This window comes from Equus caballus, chromosome 17, assembly GCF_041296265.1.
Source record: "Equus caballus isolate H_3958 breed thoroughbred chromosome 17, TB-T2T, whole genome shotgun sequence".
Taxonomy (NCBI): Eukaryota; Metazoa; Chordata; class Mammalia; order Perissodactyla; family Equidae; genus Equus; species Equus caballus.
Genome location: NC_091700.1, coordinates 98,011,982 through 98,037,478, shown reverse-complemented (window position 1 = coordinate 98,037,478; position 25,497 = coordinate 98,011,982). Strand labels below are relative to the sequence as shown.

General features: G+C 45.4%; 1 protein-coding gene across 1 annotated transcript in view; it reads left to right on the top strand.

Annotated features, from left to right (window-relative positions):
• COL4A1 (collagen type IV alpha 1 chain) overlaps window positions 1-2,301 on the top strand; it is a 147,037-nt gene extending 144,736 nt beyond the window's left edge. The window contains exon 52 of the mRNA XM_023621826.2: window positions 801-2,301. Within this exon, the coding sequence (XP_023477594.2) occupies window positions 801-882 (82 nt within the window). The 3' untranslated portion in view covers window positions 883-2,301. The remainder of the gene's footprint in view (window positions 1-800) is intronic.
• The last annotated feature ends 23,196 nt before the right edge of the window (window positions 2,302-25,497 follow it).

Below are 25,497 nucleotides of genomic sequence, written 5' to 3'. Positions count from 1 at the left end.
ATTAGCGATAAGATCCCATTAATTTAAGTAATTAATTGGGGGTACTAGGATTTTCACCAAAAGCTGCTAAAATAAGCAGCCTCAATTTTATGACAAGGTGCTTTTATTATATGCCTACTTTAATTTTGGTTAGTGCCAGCTTTAGTTCAGACTTCACCTTTCCAACAATCAAAGTAAGAGGGAATTCCTGGGATCAAGAAGCATTTGGGGCACTGAATGTCGTCCCCTCTCTTTGGTCTCCAGTCAGACCACCTGCACATAAACCCTTCCAAACTTCTAAAAGTCTTTCGAGGTCTAGTTGATTATTCCAGATTTGTTGCTCATCATTCCATCAACGGTGACGTAACGAGCACTGAGGGGTGTGAGGTGTCGCAGAGAGGGCACCATCTCTCCTGGCCGAGGCTGCGCCGAAGTTGAGAGGACAGAGGGTTGAACGGCGGGCAGGGAGGCAGGGCGGTGCAGTGGGGAGTGGGGGAGGCTCCGGAGCCAGGCAGACGTGGGGTGCCTTTTGCTCTGTCCTCACTCGCTGTGTGCGCTTGGGCACGTCACCCACCCAGGGCCCAGGGATGGGGCATGCAGATGATGACTTGCATCGCTGCGTGTGTTCTGAAGGCCCACCACGAGCACAGCGCCCGCCCGCTCAGAGGCAGGGTGAGCTCTGGTCACTGTCTGTCCTGGGGTGGGGGCCCGTCCTCATCCCATCCCTTAGAGATCTCCAAGGAGGTGGGAGGGCTGAGGACCTGGCCTCCTGTCTGCCGAGCGGTGAGGTGACAGCCGTTGGTCTCTGTGCTGCATTTTAGGAAGCCCACGCCATCCACCTTGAAGGCTGGGGAGCTGCGCACGCACGTCAGTCGCTGCCAAGTCTGTATGAGAAGAACATAATGAAGCCCGGCGCTCAGCTAACGTCACAACATGGTGCTACTCCCACCTCCTCCCTTCTCCTTTTTTTAACAGCAACGAACCCTAGAAATATATCCTGTGTACCTCACTGTCCAATATGAAAACCGTAAAGTGCCTTATAGGAATCTGCGTAACTAACCCACCCTGCTTCGTTGGCCTCTACTTGCTGAAGGAGAAACCAAGACCGCGATAAGCTGTCAATAGTGACATACCAAATGGCACTTTTGATGAAATAAAAATATAAGTCTGTTCTCCAATCCAGTGCACTGATGTGTAGAGTGAGAACTCCATCAGAAAACCAAAGGGTGCTCGAAGGTGTGCGGGGCCTTCCATACTGTTTGAATGCCCGTTTTCATTCTTGTATTATAATAGATTCATTCTCCACCCCCAGATGAGATGTTTGTTTATATCACTGTCTAGCTGTTTCAAAATTCAGGTCCCTTGGTCTGTACAAATGATAATCATGTAAAAACGGTGTCTCGAACCTCCAAATGGAATTATGGGCTCAGCAGCCATATCTTCCAACCCCCAAATATAAATTTAGACCTTTCTGCTCTGTGTGGTACTATGCAGCTGCTTTTGCAGAAATCACGAATATCCTGTGGAGTAAAGATGGTCCAAAAGTAGGCAGAAATTAAATATATATATATTTTAGTAATTTATATAGATGTCAGCAATTAGGCAGGTCAAGTTTTAGTTTCATTTCCACTGTTAAAATAAAGCTTACATAGTTTCTTCCTTTGAAAGACTGTGTTGTCCTTTAACATAGATTTTTAAACACTAGGGTATTGAATGTGCAGCATCGGTTTTCATTGTTCACCTCCAAACCAAAAGTCGTGTATTGCCAAAACCAAACCCGGGTTCCTGACTGGTGTCTATTATAGTGAAACATGTACTTGGAGCTTATTGTTTTTATTCTGTATTAAATATCTTCAGGGTTTTAAACACTAATCACAAACTGAACGACTTGACTTCAAAAGCGACAACCTTAAAAGGCCTTCATCTTATTAGTCTTCCGCATTCTGCAGGCTGGTGTGGAAAACAGCTCTGTTGAATCAGAGTATCAGTATTTTTACACGTGAGCACATTCAGGCGGCCTCCTTGGTTTTTCACGAGCTGTGTTCAGACTTCAGCAGGGCAGCGGACGGATTGCAGGAGAGCAGAATTGGACCACTATGCCTGAAATGACATTTCACTAAAGGTCTCCAAACGTTTTTAAGACTACTAAGGCCTTTTATGTAATTTCTTTAAATGTGTATTTCTTTAAAATTCAAATTTGTAATAAAACTATTTGTATAAAAATTAAGCTTTTATTAATTTGTTGCTAGTGTTGCCACAGAAACATTAAAAGAAAAGTTACTGCACAAGCCACTAATAAATTTGTAAGCTTTGCATACCTTAGATCATATTCATTTTGCACTTCTTCCAAACAAGAGTCCTGGACTGTGTGTACTTCACAGAAATGACGACAAAGAAAAAAGATTGGTCTTCTCCTTCCACTCTCCCTCCCTCTCTTCCTCCCCCATCCCTTCCTTCTGTCCATCCAGGCAGCCGTCATCCATCCGCCCATCTCTTCATTTGTTGTGTATATACCAAGAGAGAGTTTGCCACTTTTCGAGCACTGGTTAGATACAAGATAAACAGAGATAAATAACACACCTATCCAGCCATTAAAAGTGGATCCATTGGGGGTTAGAACTGAGATGATAGTTACGCGATGGAGGGGTGTGGAGCAGAGACTGGATTCCATGTCTTACATAAAGTAGAAAAGAAAGAAGATGGCAGATTTCTTTTTCCCTGGTCATCTAAGCTTCAGTTTAAACTTGATCAAAATATGATCCATGGAGAATGACTATGACACTGCGTACTCAAGAGAAAGCTCTAAATATTGTCTTGTTCTTGGTGGCTGTGCCTGGTGCAGCTGCAGTGAGGACAGAATAGGATAACCTGCAAACATGACCCCCGATCAGGAGACGTCCGGCAAGGTCTGGTTTCAGTTGCCTCCTTCCCATCTTTCATGAAACTGATGCAAAAGGGTTGTTTGCATTCCTTAATAAATAGGACTGGGTAGGAGAGAAGAAAACTAAAATCATTAGGCTTAGGGTTTACTGAAGTTACTGAGAAATATTAAACGTCTGCATATGGTAGCCATGTTAGAGCATTTTGTTTCTGTGTATAAAATTGAATCATCACAAATTATTATTTGTCATATACAATTTGGTATATGTAGGGAAGTACAAAGAAGAAAATATGATACTTTGAATCTCAACATTCAAATCCTGTGCATTTTTTATTTGTTATTCTGAAAGCAGTTTTTATGTTTTTTTTTAATTAACCTACGGTAAAACTGACTTATTGTGACGTACAGTTCTATGAATGGTAACGTATGTACAGGTTCGTGTGACCATAATGAAAATCACACACAGAAGAGTCACATCACACCAAAACCCCCTCAAGCTCTTGCTATGTAGTGACACACATACCCACCGCAACCCTGGCGACCAACCACAGACCTCTCCTTTGCTGTAGTCGAGTCTCTTCAAGAATGGAATAATGGTGTTCAACCTTTTGAGACTTTCTTCTTTCACTCAGCATAACGCGTTTGACATTCCTGGAAGTTGTGGGTATCAATAGTTTATTCCTTTTTACTGCTTGGTGGGATTACAGTTCGTGGATGTCTCACACTTCATTTCTCTCTTTGCTTGTTGAAGGACATTTGGGTTCTTTCCAGCTTTGGGTGATTATGAATAGAGAATAAACGTTCATGTTCAGGTTTTTGTGTGAACATAAGTTTTTATGTCTTTAGGGTAAATGCCCCGGGACTAGGATTGCTGGGTTATAAGGTAAGTGTCTGTTTAGCGTTATAAGAAACTGCCAAACTATCTTCCAGAGTCGTGTACTGTTTCACATTTCCACCAGGATTGTAGGCGAGCTCCAACTGCTCCACATCCTCACCGATGTTTGGTATTGTCACTATCTTTATATTAGTTGTCCTAATAAGTATGTAGTGGCATTTAACCGTGATTTCAATTTGCATTTCCCTAATGGCCAAGGATATTGAACATCTTCTCACATATTTTTTGGCCATCGGTAAATCCTCTTTTTTGAAGAATCTCTTAAGTCTTTGCTTCTTTTTTAAATTGTTTCTTTTCATATTGTTGAGTTTTGAAAGTTCTTTGGATATTCTGGTTACAAGTCAATTGTTGGATATGAGATTTGCAAATTCAGCCTCTTAGCAGTATCTTTCACAGAACTAAAGTTTTAAATTTTGATGACCTCTGATTTATCGATATTTTTCCATGGGACATGTATTTGGTAGCATGTTTAAGAACTCTTTGATTAACCCTAGGTTACTTAGATTTTCTCCTAAAAGTTTTATAGTTTTATATGCTACATTTAGATTTGTAATCCATTAAAACTTTTTTTTTAATTAATGAACTCACATAACTGAAAATTCACCATGTTAAAGTGAACGGTTTAGTACGTTCACAATGTTGTGCAACCCCCACCTACATCTAGTTCCAAAACCTTTTCATCACAGCAAGTCCAGTGTCCACTCAGCGGTGACCCCCCCAGCCCCCGGCAACCATCAGTCTTTTTGCCTCTATGGATTTACCTGCTCTGGATTTCATACAATGGGATTGTTCAATCTGTGACTTTTGTGTCTAGTTTCTTTCACCTAGCATAATATTTTCAAGGTTCATCCATGTTATAGCGTATATAATTACTTCATTCATTTTTATGGCCAAATAATTTACATTGTATCTACATGGCACAATTTTTTATCCATTCATTCACTGATGGACGTTTGGACTGTTTTGACCTTTTGACTGTTGTCAGTAGTGCTGCTATGAGCATGTTTGTACATGTATTTATTTGAGTCCTTGTTTTTGATTCCTTCAGGATACACCTAGGAGTGGTTACCTAGCTGAGTCCTATGGTTACTCTGTGTTTAACTTTTTGAGGAACTGTCAAATTGTTTTCCATAGAGGCTGAATCATTTTTCATTCCCACCAATAATATATGAGGGCTCCAATTTCTCAATATCTTTACCAACACTTTTATTTTCCATTTTTTGATGATCGCCCTCCTACCGGGTGTGAAGTAGTCTCTCATTGTGGTTTTCATTTGCATTTCCCTAATTACTAGTGATGTTGAGCATATTTTCATGTGCTTATTATGCATTTATACATCTTTCAAGAAATGTCTGTTCAAGTCCTTTGCCTATTTTTATTGGGTTGTTTGTCTTTTTGTTGTTTGGTTGTAAGGGTTCTTTATGTATTCTGGATACTAGACCATTATCAGATATGTGATTTGCAAATATATTCTTCCATTCTGTGGATTGTCTTTTTACTTCTTGATAATGTCCTTTGATGCACGAAATTTCTGAATTTTCTTTAAGTACAATTTATCTATTTCTCTTTTGTTGCTCATGATTTTGATGTCAAGTCAAAGAATCCATTTCTAAATCCAAAATCATGAACATTTGCTCCTATATTTTTCTCCAAAAGTTTAATGACTTTAGCTCTTATATTTAGGATATTGATCCACTTTGGGTTAATTTTTGTATATGGCATGAGATAAGGGATCAACTTCATTCTTTTGCATGTGGATATCCAGTTGTCACAGCACCATTTATTAAAGAGACTATGTTTTCCCCATTGGATGGTCGTGACACTCTTGTCAAAAATTAGTTGGCCATAGATATCTGGCTATAATTTCATTGAATTGATTTTGCATCTTTGTCAAAATTAAGTGACTACTTTGGTTCTGTTTTTGGGCTATTCTGTTTCATTGACCTATGTGACTGCCTTCACCAACACTATGCTGTCTTGATTAATTTAGCTTTAAAGTTAAGTATTAAAATCAGTTAGTGTGATTCCTCCCTCCTACTTTGTGCTTCCTTTTCAAAATTGTTTTTAGTATTCTAGTTTCTTTGTTTTTCTATATAAATTTGAGATTCAGCTACAAAAGCATTGTAGGATTTTGATTGGAATTGCATTAAATCCATTGATCAGTTTGGGAAGAACTGTCATCTTTGCTCTGCTAAATCTTATATTCCATGAACATAGTATGTCTTTCCATTCTTTTAGGTCTTCTTTGATTTTTTTAATTATCATTTTGTAGTTTTCAGCACACAGATTATGTACCTATTTCGTTATATTTATACCTGAGTATTTAACTTTTTAGAGCCATTGTAAAATGGCATTATTTTTTAAATTTTGATTTCTAATTGTATGTGCCTAAGCTATAGAAATATGATTGATTTGTGTGTGTGTTGACCTTGCATCTTGGGACTTTCCTAAATTCTCTTTCTAGCTCCAGGAGGACTTTTTGTGGCTTTGTTAGGATTTTCTGCATAGACAATCCTGTTGTCTGTGAGTAGGGACAGTTCTATTTCTTCCTGTCCATACTTGGACTCCCTTTTCTCTTTTTCTTGCCTCTTTGCCCCGTCTGGGACTTCCAGTACAATGTTGAATAGAAGTGGTAAGCAAGGACATCCTTCCCTTGTTTTTGACTCAAAGAAAAAAGCATATAGTCTTTCACCATTAAGTATGGTGTTAACTGTAGGTTTTTATATAGATGGCTTTATACTTGAGGGTTTTTAATCAGGAGTGGATGTTGAATTTTGTCAAATGCTTTTTCCACATCAACTGTCAAGGTTATGTGAGGTTTCTCTTTTAGGCTGTCACTGTTGTGGATAACAGTGATTGATAATCAAAGATTGGATCAGTCTCACATTTCTAGGATAAAACTCACTTGGTTATGGTGTATTATTCTTTTTATATGTCTCTGGGTTTGATTCGCTAATATTTTATTGAGGGTTTTTGTGCTTCTGTTAGTGAGGGAAATTGATTTTTAGCTTTCATTTTGTCTTGTTTTTGTCTGGTTTGTTTATCAGATAATGTCATTGTCCAAAAGTAAGGTGGGAAATATTCCCTCCGCTTCTATTTTCTCGAAGAGATTATGTAGAGTTTGTGCAGTTCTTTAAATGTTTAATAGAATTTGCCAGTGAAATTATCTGGGCCAGCAAATTTCATTTTTGGATGTTTTTTAACTAGAAGTCCTTTTTTCAATAGTTATAGGACTATTCCGTTTATCTATTTAATCTTGGATAAGTTTGATAGTTTCTCCTTTCAAGAATTAGTTCATTCTAAGTTGTTGAACTTATGTGTGTGGAGTGGTTCACAGTATGCCCTTGCTATCTTTATATCTATTGAACCTGTAGTGATGTCTTCTATATCTTTCCTGATATTGGTAATTTACATCTTCTGTCTTTTTCTTTGTCAGGCTTGTTAGAAGTTTATCAATATTATTAATCTTTTCAAAAAAAACAGCTTTTAGTTTCATTGAATTTTTCCTATTGTTTTTCTGTTTTCATTGTTTTGTTTTGTTTTTTACTCCTATCTTTATTATTTCCTTTCATGTTCTTGAGTTTACTTTGTCCTTTTGCTAGTTTTTGAAGGTGAAAGCTTAATTGATTTGAGACTTTTTTCTTTTTTAATATAAGAATTTAGTGCTATAAATTTCCCTCTAAGCACTGATTTTCCTGCATCCCACAGATTTTGTTAAGTTGTATTTTCGTTTACATTCAGTTCAAAATAATTTCTCATTTTCCTTGATACTTCATTTGATCCATGGTTTATTTGGAAGTGTGTTGTTTAATTTCCAAGTGTTTGTAGATTTTCCTGTTATATTTCTGGTTTTGATTTCTGTTTTAATTTCCTTATGATCTTAGAACATACCATATATGATTTTAATAATCTTACATTTGTTAAAGTGTATTTTATGACTTAGGGTGTGGTCTTTCTTGGTAAATGTCCCATGTACAATTGAATACATATTCAACTAATGTTGGGTAGATTGTTCTATGAATGTAAATTAGAGTCAATTTAGTTGGTGGTATTGTTGAGTTATTTTATATCTCTGCTAATTTTCTATCAATAACTGAGAGATGAGTATTGAAGTTTCTAATGTTATAAATTTTTAAATTTCTTCTTTCAGTTCGGACAGCTTTTATCTGTTTTAAGCTCTGGTGTTAGGTGCACACAATTTAGTATTATTGTGTCTTCCCAGAGAGTTGGCCCTTTCATCTTATGCTATGTGCCTCTTTATCTGTGGCAATTATTTTTTTTGCTCTGAAATCTACTTTGTCTGATATTAATATAACCACTTCATCTTTCTTCTGCTTACTGTTTGCATGGTGTATCTTTTCTATTCTTTTACTTTTTGCCTATCTATATCATTGTACTTGAAGTGAGATTCTTGCAGACAACATGGCCATGAAATGGGTCGTGTTTTTAACATTCATTTTGACAATATCTGTCCCTTAACTGGTATGTGTATGCTGTGTTTATGTTTAGTATAATGATTAGTGTGTTTGGTTTTAGGTCTAGCTTTTTGTGATTCATTTTCTGTTTGCTACTTCCATTTTTTTATTCCTATTTTTCTGCCTTTTTGTGTGTGTGAGTTATTTACATTCTCTAGTATGCTATTTTAACTTACCTATTGTATTTTTTACTATGTTGACATATTTTTTTAAATTCAGGAGGAGAATAGTCTATTATATTTACCCAGATATTTACCATTTCTATTTTTCTTCCTTTATTCCTGATGTTTTGAATTTTCTCTGTGTCATTTCCCTCGCGTCTGAAGAACATCCTTTAACAATTCATTTAGAGTAGGTCTGCTGGCAGCAAGTTCTTTGAATTTTCCTTTATCTGAAAATGTCTTCATTTTCCCTTCTTGAAGGATTTTTTTCACTGAACACAGAATTATGACAGTTCTTTTCTGTCAGCAATTCAAAACTGTTGTTCACTTCCCTTTCTTCTGGCCTCCGTAGTTCCTGATAACAAATTCTCAGTCATTCTTATCATTGTTCCCCTATAAATAATGTGTCGTTTTTTGGTTACTTTTAAGATTTCCCATTGTCTTTAATTTTCAGATAACCAATTATGCCATGTCTGGGTGTAGATTGGGTTCTCTTATCTTCTTGAATCTGTAGATTTATCTCTTTCTCCTATAAGAAAATGTTCATATTTTTGTAGGTCATTGACCTGGTTGGTATCCAGGCTCCAAGTTCCAACTCACCTTCCATGGTCTATAGTTCCAGTGTCAGATCCATTTTTGCAGGGCTACGCTGATCTGTTCCATGTGAACGCCACCCTGTGGCCTGTTTAGGGTGTGGGCAGTGTGGCCAGTTCTCAAAGTCCTTGGCATGCTCTTTAGAGTCAGAGCTTTGCCTGCACAGATCAAAGGTGAGTTCTGGAGTTCATAAACCACTTTATGGGTTCACCTTCTCAAGGTCTAGCCTCGTCATAGTCTTCCCATTACTTTCCAGTTTCCTGAGGTTCCTCTTTTTGATCCTTTGTCCAAAAAACTGAGTCTTTACTTACCTCATGCTGCACAAACTTCCTGCAACTGTAGCCACTCCTGGGCCAAATAGCAGGAGGCCAGGAGCAAAATAGATTCCTTTTTGGTAAATCCCCACTGGTTTGATGGCGCATCCAAGGCTGGTCTTCTTTCCCAGTCTGTCTGCTATTACTGCTTTGAGTCCTCTGATAGCTGCCTCGAGGCGGGGGAGGCCGGGGAACACTTCCTCCATCTCACCGGGACCAACCGTGACAAGCAGTTTAGAAGCAGAAAGAGTACTAGTTTGATGGTGATAAGTATGATGGTGAGGTACAGAAAAGAAACAAATGATTCGACTTCATTCTTTGTAAACATTTTTCCACTCTCATTTCTAATGCTTGAATGCATTGTAAGTCAATGATTTAGTTAACTATTAAGCAAGGGCTTTTGTATGTTAATAGATATATACTTGCTCTTCCCAAACACTTTTTTGTTACAGCTAACTGTCCTTTAAATAATATACAGTGGCTTATGCTCATTTTGGGTACCATCAATTTCACATCAGAACTCTTACATCCTAGGGCTCAGATGCTGGGTCTGTCTTCCTAATCTTTATCTGATCCCAAGGGCCATTCTGTCGTACTCATGAAACTAGATAGATCTGAATTCAGATTCTGACCCTGCCACTTCCAAACTCATGACCTTGGTCAAGGTATCTCACCTCCCAGAGATTTGCATAAGCTAGGTCATTTTTACTTTGCATTTCTTCCAAACCAGAATCATAGACTAGGAGGAATTTATAGGAGAAGGAGAAGCTTGTTCTGCTGCCTCATGGATCCATCCTTCCACCTATTCTATCACGGCTTCCATCCATCCTTCCATCCACCCATCCATCCATCCATCCCATCTATCTCTTCATCCTTCCTATACTGCATGCTTATCATTTCTCAGGTACCATGTTGGGAACAGGATAAATGGAAATAAATAATATTGAGCCCTTAAGAAATGTTCTGTGCAAAAAAAATCATTGCAAAGAAACCTGTAACTTGTATGTAAAATGAGCTTATAGATGTGAAAACTGCAAGTATGCGATAGATGGGAGTGGGATTGAGGGTTGGATTACAAATGGGGATCATGAATGCTGCCTACTTCAAAATGTTGCCTTGAAGACCAAGTGAGAGATGAGATTAAATGAGAAGTGTGCACAGGAAGAAGCAGACTCACGTCTTCTTTCATCCAGGCCCTGAGCAGGGCCGGGGTGCAAGGTCATAGGGCACAATCCTGCCTGGGAAGTGTATCGGCCAACGGGTCATTTCCTCCCTCTTTCCACAACTTCCTGTCCCGTCTTTGAATCATTTCTATTTGAATGACAACCTTCCTAAACTTAATTCCCACACTGCAAAAAAGCATTTAGTCTTATTAGATCTGAGAAGATGGCTCCACAATATTAAAAGATGTCCCCTAGAGTCACTTTTAAGTATCTGAGATTTTGTCAAGATCATGCTCTTCAGAGTTCATGACCTCTTCAACCTTGGTTATTCCAGATTTAAGATGTTTTCATGCCCTGTTAGAAGCAGCTCCTCATCCTTTTCCTCCTTTTAGTTGTAGTTGTCTGATTCCACTGTCTCCCTGTTGGTTTCATAAAAGGAAATGACACACATTGTGGAGGTAATCAATCAAACATTTATTAAACATCCACTTATTTCTCCAGGCACTCTCCTGATCCCTTGGGAAGAGATAAGGCGGTAAAACCCATCTCCCCTTACAGGATCAGATCATTTGGAAGCTAAGATATACACACAGGAAGTATTTAATAATTAGGGTCCCCAGTGATAACGAGTTTGCAGTCAGCTTCCAGATCTCAAGCCCCCTCTTCTCCCACTTCCAAACCATACCTGGGTCACACCAGTGCCTTCAGACTCTCTCTTAAGATCAAGAGAGAAATATTTCACAAGCCTATTGGTAACTTTTGGAAAATGAACGTTCCTGTCTATGCCCCGTTGATCATGCTGCTGCTTGTAAGAGCTTTCTCTCTCTGCCAACGGCGAGGCCTCTCCTGGCTCTGAAATGATACGAAAGCCCCTTGTTCTCTTTAAAGCCTCCACATTAATGGCCAGGTCACCCACCACCCAGGCAGCTCTTTTCAGAACAATTTTTGAAATAATTCTGGTTCCAGGACCTTTTTCTCTTGGGTCCATCACTGACTCTCTCCGCTTGTCCTTACACCTCTGCACACGTGGACACCTGGCCCCGCCAAGGTGGGATGGAGACCAGAGGCCCGCATCCCCCTTCCTCCCTGAGCACTGCTCTGGGACTCGGACGCGCTCACTCCAGCTCCCTCTCTTGACCAGCTCCTCTGGGTCATCCAGCCTGGAGGTCACGGTTCCCTGGGTACTCAGGGCATTTAACATTTGTTGTAACTTATCTATATAGAACTTAGTATTTGTTCTACAAGGTAAACGTGAAGCCCTAGGCCAGGGAGACAACTTCCTGCAGAAGCTTCGTGCATGAGTTTGCTCCAGGTGAGTGCTGGAGCAGCCCTGTCTCCCGTACACGCCGCGTCTGGGGTGCAGCAGGTGCCTGCGGGGGTGGGGGACACGGTCACCTCGACACAGCGCTCTCCTGGCGCTGGCTTGCTGCGTGCTACTCCCCCGCACCCACCTGCAGGAGGGCCCGGGCGCCCCTCCCTCCCCTGCGCGCCGCAGCTCCGGGAGAGGCGGATTCTAGCGGCTCTGACTCAGCCGCAGCCTCTGCGTGGGGAGCGTTTCCTCTCATTAACGCCCTATTTGTACTTCCTGAGCTCGCGCGCGGACTGCGCTCCTCAGTCCCGGTTCCTCGCCCGAAATAGCTGCGCACGTTCCCGCGGCTTTGCGTCCCGACTGCAGAGCATCTGGCCTCATTCTCCCACCGCCTGAGCAAGCGGGGAGCGGGCTGAGTCACGGTGACACTGAGTCATTCAGCCACGATCAGGAAGTGCCTTTTTTAGACTTCCAGTTGGAAGCAGAGAGCAGGTGACTTCTGGCATTCGGTTCGTGTGTTACCACCCTCTTCCCGGGGACCGCCCTGGCTCCCTTTGAGCAGAAAGATTCCCACCTGATTTCCTTGACTCGCCGCTTGGGGCAAGTTTCACAGGAAAGGTGCCAAGGCATTCTGCCTTAAGGGATATTTATTTTCTGGTGCAAATGAGAAAATTCTGCAGACTGCTTTTGAGCAGCCTTTGCCAGCCGTTTCAGTGAAACAGTGTGTGTTTACAAATCAGCCCATCGCTTGCAGTCTAGGAGAAATTTCTAGAACAAACTGCAGATGGCACCCCCTAGCCTCTTACTGCAATATTCCACCTCAGCTGAAGGGTTTGCTAAAATTTGCAGTAGCACTGTCTCTTTATTCAGTGTTTAACGAGGTTACCCTGAAGCAAATCACTAGGTAGTAATTAGGACCTGTGGCCAGGACCAAGCGTTTTATTAATGTGATGGAGTAGGGTGGAAAGTGGATGGAGAATTATTCCAAATGCACAAAATGAACTCTTTCACCAGAATTTGTGAATATGAATTATAATGGTAGAAATATAGTGAAAACACGTTTTGAAAGAACTGCTAATGGACATCCGTTGCACGGTATCCCTCTGTTGGGCAGTTTCCTCTTAAGAAGCCTTCCTTGGTACTTGCAGAAATCTTGTCCCTAAATGCCTGTGTTTTTCATCCTGCCCTTGCCGAGGGCTGCCTCCAGGCTCCTGTCAAGTGTAGGGCCTATGGGGGCCTGGCCCAGCTGCGTAGTGAGTGAGGGTTCTTGGAATCCTTAACTGAAGTTGGGGATTTGGTGAGCAGCGTCTCTTCCGGGAGCCATGTGGTGGATGGCTCCTCGGAGGACATCCTCCTTAGCCTTTGCTGCTGCAGGAGGATGCTGAGTGAGTGGGACTGTTCCTGCTGCCCTCATTGGGAACTAGAACCCCAAACTGAAGAAAAAGAGGCATCCAGTGTCACATATTCTGAAGACAGCTGCCAACAATTGCGGGACAAGTTGCCATCTGTGAGAAACAACTGGGCTCCCTCCACCGCCACCCCTGGCCCCTCTTCTGGGAAGGAGGAGAAGAGCAGGGGAATGAGGGGAGCATGAGCCGTCAGCCTGGAGGGGGTGCTGTGCTTGTCCCTCCTCTTGGGGAGGAGAGGGCCCTTGCCAAGGCCCTAAGCTGGGAGACCAAGGGAACTGTTCAGACTTGGCGGTGCCCCTAAGAGGGGGAGCGTGGCATCTCATGATCCGGTGCAATTCGGCTTGTGCTCCCAGCACACTTCTGCTCAGGGCCCTGCAGAGTGGGGGAAGGAGGCAGAGCAGAGCTTGGGCAGGGGCAGCAGGACACAACCTGTGTACCCACCGGTTTTGTGGCATGGAGGGGTGAGCTTTCTCTAGGGGCCTGAGGATAAGGAGCTGGCTTGAGATGTTCTGGCCCTTTCCAAAGAGGGTTGCCTCTGGGGAAGGGGGTCCCAGCCGTGAATAAGTGCGAGACACTTGTGAGGCAAGAGCTGAAGCTGGAATGGAAAGGGGACAAGCCAGAGTCGGTTCTGCAGGGTCGAGGATCTGACATTAGGGAGTTACAGACACTCAGCCGCAGGCCCTCAGAAGGCTCAGAGCAGATGCAGGGGACAGCTTTGCTTGCACAGCTCAGCAGAAGGCTGTTGCTGTCCTCGTGCACCCCACCTGGTCCCCATCCTAGAGAAAAGGACCAGGCAAGCAAGAAGGAGAAAGACAAGGAGGAAGACGCTGCCCACTGCTTGTCTCAGGCCCCTCAGCCCCCAGGTCTTGTTCGTTTGTTTGTTCTGTGTGCTATGGACGCCTCTGGCCGTCCACGAAGACCGTCAGAGCTCTTCTCAGAAAAAAAATTCAGATAGTAAAATACAAACATAGTATTTTAAAGAAACCTATTATATTGAACGTACTTATCAAAATTCTTAAACATTTTTATATAGTAATATATATACTTCTTTATTAACACATTCGATGCATGATCTAGAAGCAAGTGTGATTACATCGTAAAGTGCTGATGAGCATAATGATGTTTCATGATATCTGAAATTATTGTAATATAACACAATAGTATCTGTTTTTTCTACTGGTGACCAAGTTGCAGATACCGCTAATACTATAGAGGATTGTGGAAATAATGGAAATGCTGGAAAGAGATGCTGCATTTCAGTAGAGCTTGGTGAAAATGAATGTGTGCTTGTTTCATCATCTAAGTTCATGGATTCTGAATTCCATGGAGCCAGGTGGAAGGATCTTTGGAGAAGGGGTGGCTAACCCGCAGTGGCTGGGGAGCAGCTGGGCGTCCAAATGTGTGGAGGGCAGCTTTTATCCAGGCAGGACAGGGCTTCCCCAGCTCCTGGAGGGAATCTGGAAGGTCCGTATCTGCCTGAGCCACTGTTAAGGACAGGACAGGTGACTTCATCCGAGCACAGTTTGGACTTATTGGAGGAAATTGAAAACTTCCCATGGACATTCTCTACTGAGTTCACTTTGAAGTACTGGACTTTTAGTTTATTGTGTACATTTGTATTGTACATTGTGTTCAACAGCAATGTACAGGCTTTGAAACTAGACTGCCTGGGTTTGAATTCTGAACAACCTTGGCCTGTTTCCTCATCTGTAGAACTCTGTAGGGTGATGGATAAATTCGTTGATCCATGTGAGGGGCTTAGAACAGAACGTGAGGTGGGGTAGGTGCTCGGGCACACGAGTGAGTCTGACCCTGCAGACACCTCCTGGGACTTTCCTCCATAGGTTCCCTGGGCCACACCCACGAGCCTCGCCTCCCGTCCATCTGTCGGCTTAAAGAAGAATCAATGTGATCCCACAACTCCCCAGCACAGGTGGTGATCCACTTCTCATCAGCGGCCGTTGCTAGCAAACTGGTTATAAATAGGAGGCTATGTGTGCCATCCATGTCCTCTCGCTGTTGTGGGGTCCCAATGGCTCATAGGACACTGCACCCCAGGGAAGCCAACCTTCCTTCCCACAAAATAACTTCCTAGACAGGCCAGCGGACTGTGTTAGTGCTCTACTCGGTTCTGTGGATTAAGCGATGCCTCTTCAGGTAGCTTCTGTTATCCGGAGCTGTGGGCGATACAATTCCAACAACATCAACCCAGCAACTGTCCGTGTAAAATCCTTGGAACGTCTAGCTTTATAATTTCAGATTTATGGGACAATGGCAGTGAAACTTCATGGCTTTTCAATTTTCCCACTTGTTGTAGATGAATTATACTAAGGAAAGTCTCTCTTTAAATACAGAGACTGCACCCCCCCCGCCCCCGACTTGCTGGTCCGTTCCCGCTCTCTAGGGTGTTCCCGCAGGGGCAGAGTAGCTGCAAGAGCAGGTAGAGAATCAGGACCTCAGGCTCTGCCTTGTTTTACTTTAGTTATTTTACTGATAGATCCTCTTGTCCCACTTTCATGTTTTTCCCTGTCTTTTCCAAATGGGGCAGTTATATTTAATCGAATACAATTGTACAGGAAAAGGAGATTATTACTTTTAAGAAATTGAAAATTAGGCAATTTCAAATAATCTGTCTTTCAAGCGTATTGGAACTCATTTTCAAAGTAAGACCCATCCTCATAGATCTCCTAAAATACAACTTTGAACATATCCCAGTGTGTCCCTGCACCTTGGACCATGAAGGGAAAATCCAGAGCAGGATTCTGTTTTTGCTGTTTCACTCTCCCTTTCAGACGTAGTGCTGATCACTTGACCTACGTGCTGTACTCCCTCACCAAGGGTGATGGATGAGATTGGCTATCTGTATCGGTTAGCTTTGGCCGAATAACAAACCACCCCAAACATGATGGAAGCCAATTTATCTGCTAACAGGTCTGTGGGTGGGCAATTTGGGCTGGGCTCCCTGGGATGGTGGGGCTGCCTGGGCTTCCTCATGCATTTGTAGTCAACCCATGGCCAGTAGTGCTGGCTGGGGATGGGGGCATGTGTCGCTCATCTTCCTGAAGGCTAGCCTTGGCTCCTTGACATGGCGCAGTCAGAGTCCCCAGGAGCAGCAGGAAGAGAAGCCCCAGTGTACAAGCACTGTGCAGGTCACTGCTGATGTCACATTTGCTGATTGTTAGGGACTGAATATTTGTGTCCCCCCCCCAAATTAATATGTTGAAACCTAACCCCCAATGTGATGGTATTAGGAGGTGGGGCTTTGGGAGGTGGTTAGGTCACGAGAGTGGAACCCTCATGATAGAATTAGTGCCCTCCTAAAGAAGACCCCAGAGCTCCCTGTCCCCTTTGTCCCCATGAGGACACAGTGAGAAGACAGCTGTCTCTGAAACAGGAAGCAGGCTCCTCAGACACCGAATCTGCCAGGGCCTTGATCTTGGTCTTCCAGCCTCTAGAACTGTGAGAAGTAAATTTCTGTTGTTGATGAGCCCGTCTAGGGTATTTGTAATAGCAGCCTCGACAGACTAAGACACAGATGTTAAATTGGCCAAAGAAAATCACACGGCCAAACCCAGATTCAGGATCTACCTCTGGATGGGCGTGGGGCTACAAAGTCACTTTGCAAAAGGGTGTGAACACGAGCACAAAAGAACTTGTGGTCCTTTTTGTTATCTGCCATAATATCCTTACAGAATATAATGCTAAAGATGGATCGTATGATCCTCATCAAGAAATAGAATCATGTAATCCTAGTCCTTTTATAATATTATTGACATTTTAAATCCTTGTTTAAGTTTCTAACATGGAAATGAAATTCCAATTTCCAAGGGTTTTTTCCCAATATTTAAAGTTCTTTTCTTGGCTAGTGTTTTCCTCCAATCTCCCCTCTCTGTTACTCACTGCACCTTTTGTAAATACAAAGAAGAAACAAAGCTGCCCCATGGAATGCTAAAAAAGCAGCCTTCTCGTCTATCAGGGTGCGATCGGTGAATGTGACATATCTGGATTTTTCATCATAGGCGAGGGTGTGTGTGTCCCACATCACCCGTATTTGCTTAAGAAGCCATTCTATGTATGAGCTTCAAAACAAGGCAGAGAAGGTCACGTCCGTGGGGTCTCCACCCCGAGGCCCTCCGGCTTCCTTGTCAGCGTGGTTCTCTTTCCGGGGCTCAGTGATGCAGACTCATTGTGCTCAGCTGTTTCCAAGTGGGCGATGGAAGGAGTCGTCATTAGCAACCAGCTCTCCTGTTCTCCCCAGTGTGAAATAGGCTGTCTCTCCCCGATGGTCCAGCCAAGAGCACCCTTGCGGTTGGCAGAGCCCTGGTCCCATCCAGGGTGGGCTCCCAGGTGTGCTGTGAGGTCTGTACCTTCCGTAAAGCCACTGCGCGCTTTCAGATTGGGTCTCTAACTCTCCTTCAAGATGAGCCTGCACACCTGTTTCCTTTTTTTCTGGATGGACAGATAATCCTTTGAAAAGCAAACCGATTGAAGAGAGGGGTGGAATCCACTGTGAAGGAGCCGTGGAGAACAGCCGTGTTTGCCAGGAGATGGCGATCTCCACGAGGTCGCGACAGCAGGGGGACAGAGGAGACACACTTGGGGGGCCCTGAGTGATTGGCAAGATTGTAGCTGTAAGTGGGGGTCCCTTTGCTCCCCACTCTTCTCTGCCTCCTGTTTGTATGACTGACTGCCTGCCCGCTGTTGAGAGGGACCGTGCGTCAGTCCAGTGAGGCCTTAAAGGGGTCACTCCTCCGCCTGTTGCTTCCCAGCTGGTCCCCGCTACCCTGTGAGGAGCATCTGGAGAAGCATTTGTAGGCTGCTTGCTTTGATGTCTCCCCTTAAACAGATGCATTCTTCCGTGGTTTCCTGGAGTCCTGTGGGTTACTGAGTAATATTCAGGGTGATGATACATAGGCTTTTCCTGAGATGCTCAAAATTCCAAAAGTAAGTGAAAAATCCCTCCAGAGATTCTCTAGTACGCTGGGCTTCCTTAGCCATCGCCTGACTGGAGGATCTCTTTAGAAATGCATCTCTGCAGGATTCCTCCCATTTGCCCCTGCGGGCCACCTCCAGCCTCCCCGCCCTGCTCTGTGCCAGGAGTCAGGAGTGGTCTCTGCCAGGTCAGCACACTCCCTTCCACCTGGCTTCTGTGCCATATGCCCACAGGAGGAAGGCAGGATGGGAGTGCAGGGGGTCCGGGTCTGGTGGGGGTATGTGTGCTCTGGGCTGTGCCAGGGTGCTGTGTGGGGCTGCATCTCTCTTCCAAGGCCGCAGCTCCCGCCACAGCCTTCTCAGACCATAGGGCTGCCTCACGGGACTGTGGGCCCCGCTCCCTTCCCTGTCTTTCCAGTCTAAGGCTGGTGACCCGTGTTGCACCAAAGCTTACTGCTTCCCCTAAAGCCTGCCCCCATCCTGGCCAAAGGTCCCTGTGCCACGCCGTCCTCCCTGTCATCAGTTTGCCTGTGCCTCCTGGGTCCTGCAGGGCCTTGACTGATACACACTCCACACCAAAGGTGGAAACGAAGACTGGAGGGAATCAGAAGCAAGCAGCAATGGGTAATTTTAAAAGGCAGCACGGAACACCAGGCGCTCCCCGCTGCGGCTGAATCGCGTCGTCTCCTGAGTTCCCGGTGTTGAGGCCCTAAGCTCAGTGTGATGGCCTTGAGCTGGGGCCTGGAGGGAGGCGCCTGGAATTAAACAGGGTCATGGGGTTGGGGCCTTGTAAGGAGAGGAAGCGAGAGGATCCTTCTTTCCGTGTGCACACTGAACGCCAAGGAGAGGCCGTGTGTGTGAGCACAGCGTGAAGGTGGATGTCTACGGGCCAGGAAGAGCTTCTCACCAGAACCCAACAGTGCCAGCACCCTGAGCGAGGACTCCAGCCTCCAGAACTGCGAGCAATAAATGCCTGCTGTCTCAGCCGCCCAGTCTGTGGCCCTGTGTACTGGCAGCCTGAGCTAAGACACTTCCCATTCCACACTGGTGCAAAAGGGGCCACAAACCGGACACTGAGCTTCTACAGGAAATGAAATATAAGATTGGTTACAGATTTTCTACCAAAGTCACCTTGAAGTTTAGTTTTTAAGTGCCTCTCTGTACTGCCAGTTTTAAATGATCTTTAGTGGAGAATATTTGTGTGTGGGTCTGTCTGCCTAATATTTCTTGGAACATCCTTTTGACCCATTGTTTTCGTTTGTATACATATCACCTGTTTCATGGCTAGGATTTGGTCAAGATTAGGCATAGATGGGCCAAAGCTGACTTCAGCCAGATCCTGTTTAATTAGAAAGTGACAGAGTGGAAATATATCTAATATATGAAGGGACATCATAAACACATCCAGCCTGAACAACATTAAGTACAAGGAGAAGCAAGTAAACGCCATATTCCTTTTGAAGCAGCACCAGAGCGGGGTGACGGGCAGTGGGTCCCGTTGAGTCGAGGACACAGCCATTCATTCTTGCTGAGGTGCTTGCCCCTGGAGGCGCCTGTGGGACGCAGCAAAGACACTTGAGGGATTGAGCTGATGTGGCCCCAAGTGCGTGTTGGTGGGGAGGGGAGGATGCAGAGGTAGAGCCAGCCTTCATTACTTTTGGGGAAACTGGAATGAGAAGGGCGGAGACCACAGCTCCCTCGGTAGCTCAGGGTCAACCAAATAGAAATCCAGATCCTGCTGGCATTCAGAATGCCCAGAAGGGTGGCAGATGTGCAGTGCTGGAAATGTCAACTGCAAGCCCCTGTGCTCAAGGCCTGGAAGGACGGCAGCAGGGATCCCCAGAGGTGCAGGGGCTGTAGTAGAAAGAGACACTGAGGGACAGCAGAAACAAAAGCACCTCCCTCCCCCCCAACCCCGAACACCCACTCTCAGCTCAGGGGAACTGAATGCACGTCTACAGAAAGCTGTTTAAGATCCGGTGCACATCTCCTGCCCAGAGACCAAGACCGTCCATGACATTGATGTCCTTCCTGAATATGCCTGCATCAGTTTTCTAGGGCTGCTGGAACAAAGTACCACAACTGGACGGCTGAGAACAATAGGAATTTGTCGTCTCACGATTCTGGATGCCGGAAGTCTGAAATCAAGGTGTCCCCAGGGCCTTGCTCCCGTGAGACTCTGGGTGGACTCCTTCCTTACCTCCCCCAGCTTCTCGTGGTGGCCGTCCATTCTTGGCATTCCTCGCCTTGTAGATGCATCACTCCAGTCTCTGCCTCCTCCACTGTCACATGACCTTCTCCTCTTCTCAGAAGGACGCCAGTCATTGGATTCGGCCCACCCTCCTCCAGTATGAACTCATCTTAGCTAATTACATCTGCAAAGACCCTCTTTCCAGACAAGGTCACATTCTGAGGTACTAGGGGTTAGGACGTCAACATATCATTTTGGGGGGGACTCAATTTATTTTATTTTATTTTATTTATTTTATTTTTTTAAAGATTTTATTTTTTTCCTTTTTCTCCCCAAAGCCCCCTGGTACATAGTTGTATATTCTTCGTTGTGGGTCCTTCTAGTTGTGGCATGTGGGATGCTGCCTCAGCGTGGTTTGATGAGCAGTGCCATGTCCGTGCCCAGGATTCGAACCAACGAAACACTGGGCCGCCTGCAGCGGAGCACGCGAACTTAACCACTTGGCCACGGGGCCAGCCCCCAAGGTGGGGGGACCTCAATTTAAACTGTAATGATGCCCAAGTAAAATGATTTCATTTTAGCAAGTGGACTTCAGAGTTCTCAATTTGAGGCGTCTTTCTTAAAGGATTTCTAACAATAGCTCATGTTATAGGTTGAGTTTATTTTTCACCTTAATGATTTAAAAAATGTCAAAGTCTTGGCTCAATGGTGTGGGCGAGTTTGTTTGTATTGTTGGGAAGGACTCTATGCTGCTTTCAAGTGTTGGCAAGTTTATTTTTAACTGCACAGGGAGTGCATCTAGGCGTGCCTTCTTTTGTGGGCTGTCCTATATTGGAGGAGTGTCACTGGGAAACCACGTTAGGTTTGGAGGCGAGTTTGGATTGAGTGCCGCACAAGTCTAAGTTAAAACGACATTGCTCTCTGCTATGGATTTTCCAAAACAATCTTCCTGCCCTTCAGAATTTGAAACCTTTCAGATAATGCTTCCACGTACTATTCACAATTTGACAGCACAGCAATCATCTTTTATTTGCCTTTAAATGAAAGGTCAGGGGGTTTTGAAGGTAGGGTTGTATGGAAGGAAGCCAGTCCACAGCTGTGAGATATAAAGTGAGAAGTAAAAGCTATGAAAGTGCTTCTCTGTGACCACGTGACCCCAGAGCTCCTCTTGTCTGTCGAAGCTAAGTGTCCAGTTATTTCAGTGGGAGGGAAATAGTTCCATCAAGACTTGCCTATATTTTTTATTGTTTTAGAAAAAGGGTCTATGATTTGGGCACTTGTGCTCTTAAGCAGAGGACTCTTCCCTGGGACAGACTAGCGGCGCTGGGGGTGGCCAGTGTTCCAGAAGAAAGCAGAATAATTCCACCCTAACTCCTTGGTGAGGGTGGGAGTGAGGTCCAGGAAACCACGGCACCCTCTGCCTGGGAAACAGCTGCCAGTGGGGCTGTCTGGTTGGGCCGCTGGTGACGGTCCGCTCTCTGAAGGACGGCCTCCGGGGGAGGCTCCTAGGCTCATGCGGGTACGCTTCACTAAATGACGTCTGTTTCTCCATCCTCTTCTTTAAAATCTGCCCGGATGAACAAAGATACCACTCTCACTCCCCAAACCAAAACGTCAGTGCTCTGTTGAAGGAGTAATCAAGGAATTGTTGGCTGAGGACAGGTGGTTGTTTTCCCTATGACCAAAATGAATTAGCCTCAACAAGTAGCCTAGATTTCTCTCTGCTCTGTCTTGAGTGAGAATTACAGATGACTCAACCTTCCGTTTGGGTAAGGGAAGTTCTCGGATTCCCAGCAGACTTGATGGCTCCACTTACTGAGTGCCTGCTATGTGCCAGGTACGTGCTGGGTTTTGTATGCATCATCTGGTTTAAGCTTTACGACAACTGGACCCGGTAGATGGTGGCCTCTGTGTCACCTTTAGGGAGAGGCAAAGAGATTGTCCTGAGAGCACCCAATGACCACTGTGCTGAGGGTTTGAGCACCTGTCTGTTTGCATCAGGCCATGACTTTTTCAGGCTCAGGTGAAGACTCGGCCCTGCTCCTTGGGTTCCTGGAGGGACAGACAACTCACAGTGTTAGGACCACAACTTCCCTCTGAGCAAACTTTCTTTCCCTTCTTAGGAAGGGGGCTGTCTACACTAGAGAGACCCCTGTGACTCCTGGAGTAGTCCAAAGTTAGTTCACCTCTTATCTCCGGGAGCATCAACCATCACCGGAATTGGTGATCACTTCGGGGACCCGCTAATCCACCACAGTTGTTTTAGCATCTCTGCTCGTCTTCACTTCAAAATCACCTGAGTGGGCTGCTTGCCCCATTCCCGTACTTACAGCTAGGAATACACTGTAAAAATCCCCTCCGGAGGGGGCCCCTGCAGTAAAGCAGACCCCCCAGAGGACCCTCAGTGTCCTGGATCATTCCTTCTGTACCGCACAGGGCACACCCTCTCCAGGGTTTATTTGTCTTAAGCGATTGCTCACATGACTCAGAAAGACAGACTCGGGGGCAGAGGCAGGATGTGTCCTTCCACATTTTAATTGCTTCCAAGAATGATCAGATAATTGCATTCCTTTGAAAGATCCTTGAGAATATGCTGAAGTGTCCCAGCAAAACAAAAGAGAGTCTCTGTGTGGTTTCTATTCTCGTCTGGCTCTGTTGATGGGCGTTGACTGCTCAGAGAAAGAGCAGGCTGGTGGGGAGATGGGCCCCGCAGGAAAAGTCAGGCTCCCTCCGAGAGAGATGTCAGTGAGTTGTTCTCATTAAATGGAGAAGTTGCCGCTCCCCCCACTCTAGGCCTGCCACCCCTTCTCCAGGGACACTTGTTGAAGGCACAAGAAAATATGAGGGGGTCGGGAACCCAGGGGCTGGTGGCCTCTGGGGGCTTGGGCACATAATTCATTGCCACTCATTCCAGCTGCCAGATGGCAGTTCTAAGAGGCTAGGCTGGTCTTATATGGAGATTTCTAAAGGCTTGACCACTCTTGTGAAGTCAGATGTGGCTCATTTCTCCCTGTCCTCATAGCCTACTGGTCTGAATAAGTAGATGCTTTTGTAAGGAAAGGAAAGGAAACGAAAAAAAGAAAATACACTCTAATTTTCTACTTTTTTGGTGGTTTCTGCACTTAATTATCAAAATTATGGGGAAGAATAGCCAACACTAGATTTTTGGTGTGACCGTGGCTTCCGGCTGAGTCCGGGTGTTCCTGTTTGCGTTTCCGGTAGAGAAGAGATTTCTTTTTGTGTCCGGGAGTCAAGGGGGTCGGGGACCCATGTCAGGGGTGATGGTTCAGGCCACAGTGTGCCGATGAAAGGACTTGGGCATCGGACTCCAAACTCCTACGGACAGGGTCAGGAGGCAAGTGAGCCCTAGCAGAGAGCCCCACATATACCTCATGGGCACCCAATCAACCTGGCCTCTTGAGTGAGTTCCTCAGCCCCATATTTCAGGGTGTTAGGAAGTCAGGTAATGGGGCCAAGACAGATGATCTGAGAACCAAGACAGGTTCTTTAAGTGGTGGGATGAGGCAGAATCAAGATTAGGGGAGGCTGGCTCTCACCGGCTGGTGGTTGCCCCAGTGAGGACAGAGTCTTTGGAAGCTTAAGAGTCACTGGGTTGACTAGGACATTGACTGCCTTCCTTCTGATAAAACCCGCCTGCCGGTTTATTTCCCCCTATGTTTAGTAGTCCTCTTGTAAGGGGTAATGGGCCTGGGGTGGATTCCATTGGTGCTCCCAAGTCCTCCCTCCCTCCCTGGACTAAACTCATTGTCTTGGGACCGTGTACCACTCAGAGGGCTAGCATCCCCCACTTGGGGGGAGGGGGCCCCATTGGTGTCAGAATGGCCCTGTTCCACATGGAGATCTCCAGGGGCACCACAGGCTTCTGCTTGTTCCTCCTGCTCTCCTGACCTTGGCCAGGACAAGAGCGAGCCTCAGGAAGCCCCTGGTCAGGAGGCTGATGCCTCGTGGAGCAGCCCGAACCCAGCCCAGCTGACCCACGCTGGAGCAGAATGCTCGGGGCCCCTGCAGGCCTGTGAGCATGAAAAATAAAGGTCGTTGAAGGCTCAGACTTTTGGAGTTCCTTTTATTATGCAGCACAAATGGACTAATACAGGATCTTCTGTATTATGTGTGGTGCGTATCGAGGAATCCTGGGTGAGCCTGTTCTACGTGGTGGGTCGGCTGGGATGGCAAGAGGGGAGCTCGGCACTCAGGGGCCGGCTGATAGGACAGCAGGGCCTGGCTGCAGAGACTGTGGCCCCCAGCTGGAATGCTCTCTAGAGAAGGTGACCAGCCCAGGGTCAGCTGCCAGCTGATGGTTTTCTTCCCAAGGCCGCTGAAAACAACCACCACCACATCACACACACTCATCAGCCTTGAGGTGCTCCCTTCAGAAGGAGCCAACGCATCACCAGCATGTCCTTTGGGTGGTATGTGCCCGATTAATATTAACCATCCAGGCGGCAACTCAGTAACCCCCCCACATCGCTGTCCCTTTCAACTCTCCCATTGGCTCTCCATCTTTGAAGTGGGGTTTTAAAAGCAAATTGACAGCATCATTTGGGTGATTGGCCCAGCTATTGTAAAAAGGTTTAAGAAGATTAGCTCAGCTCCTCGACAAGATGGGTGGACCACGCTGCTCCTTGGCACCCCGTCATTAATCTATCCCAGAGCTGCTTCCAGGATCAGGGGGCGGACTGGGAGCTGGTGGCGGCCGCCTGGCTCCGACGGTGAGGACTTTTGTCCGATGGGCATTCTCCACAGCAATCAGCCTCTGCCCGTGCAACAAACGACATTTTCCTGAATTATGGCAGGCAAAGTCCATTAAGTGCAAAACCACGGTGTGAGAATGGCTTTCACAGTTTCCTAGGAGGCAGCCACTGGGACTACCAATTTCAGGGACTTACGCGAGAACCAGGCGGCAGATCCCGAATTGCCTGGGGGATTCTGTCTTGCTGGTGTCTGTCAGTGGCAGCTTCTTGCCATTCCAAATGGGTCTCTATTATGCGCTCTTATGGTGTGTCACCACCGTGTAGCACCATCACGCTGCAGTGGTCCCTTTCTGAGCAAAGCAGACACTGCCCAGAGGACGTAGATCTCCATCCTTTTGAGCCTTACTCCAACATGGAGGTCACGCGTGCATGTGTGTTTAGTATGTACACAACACACGAAGGAAACTCACAGAGGAGTGGTG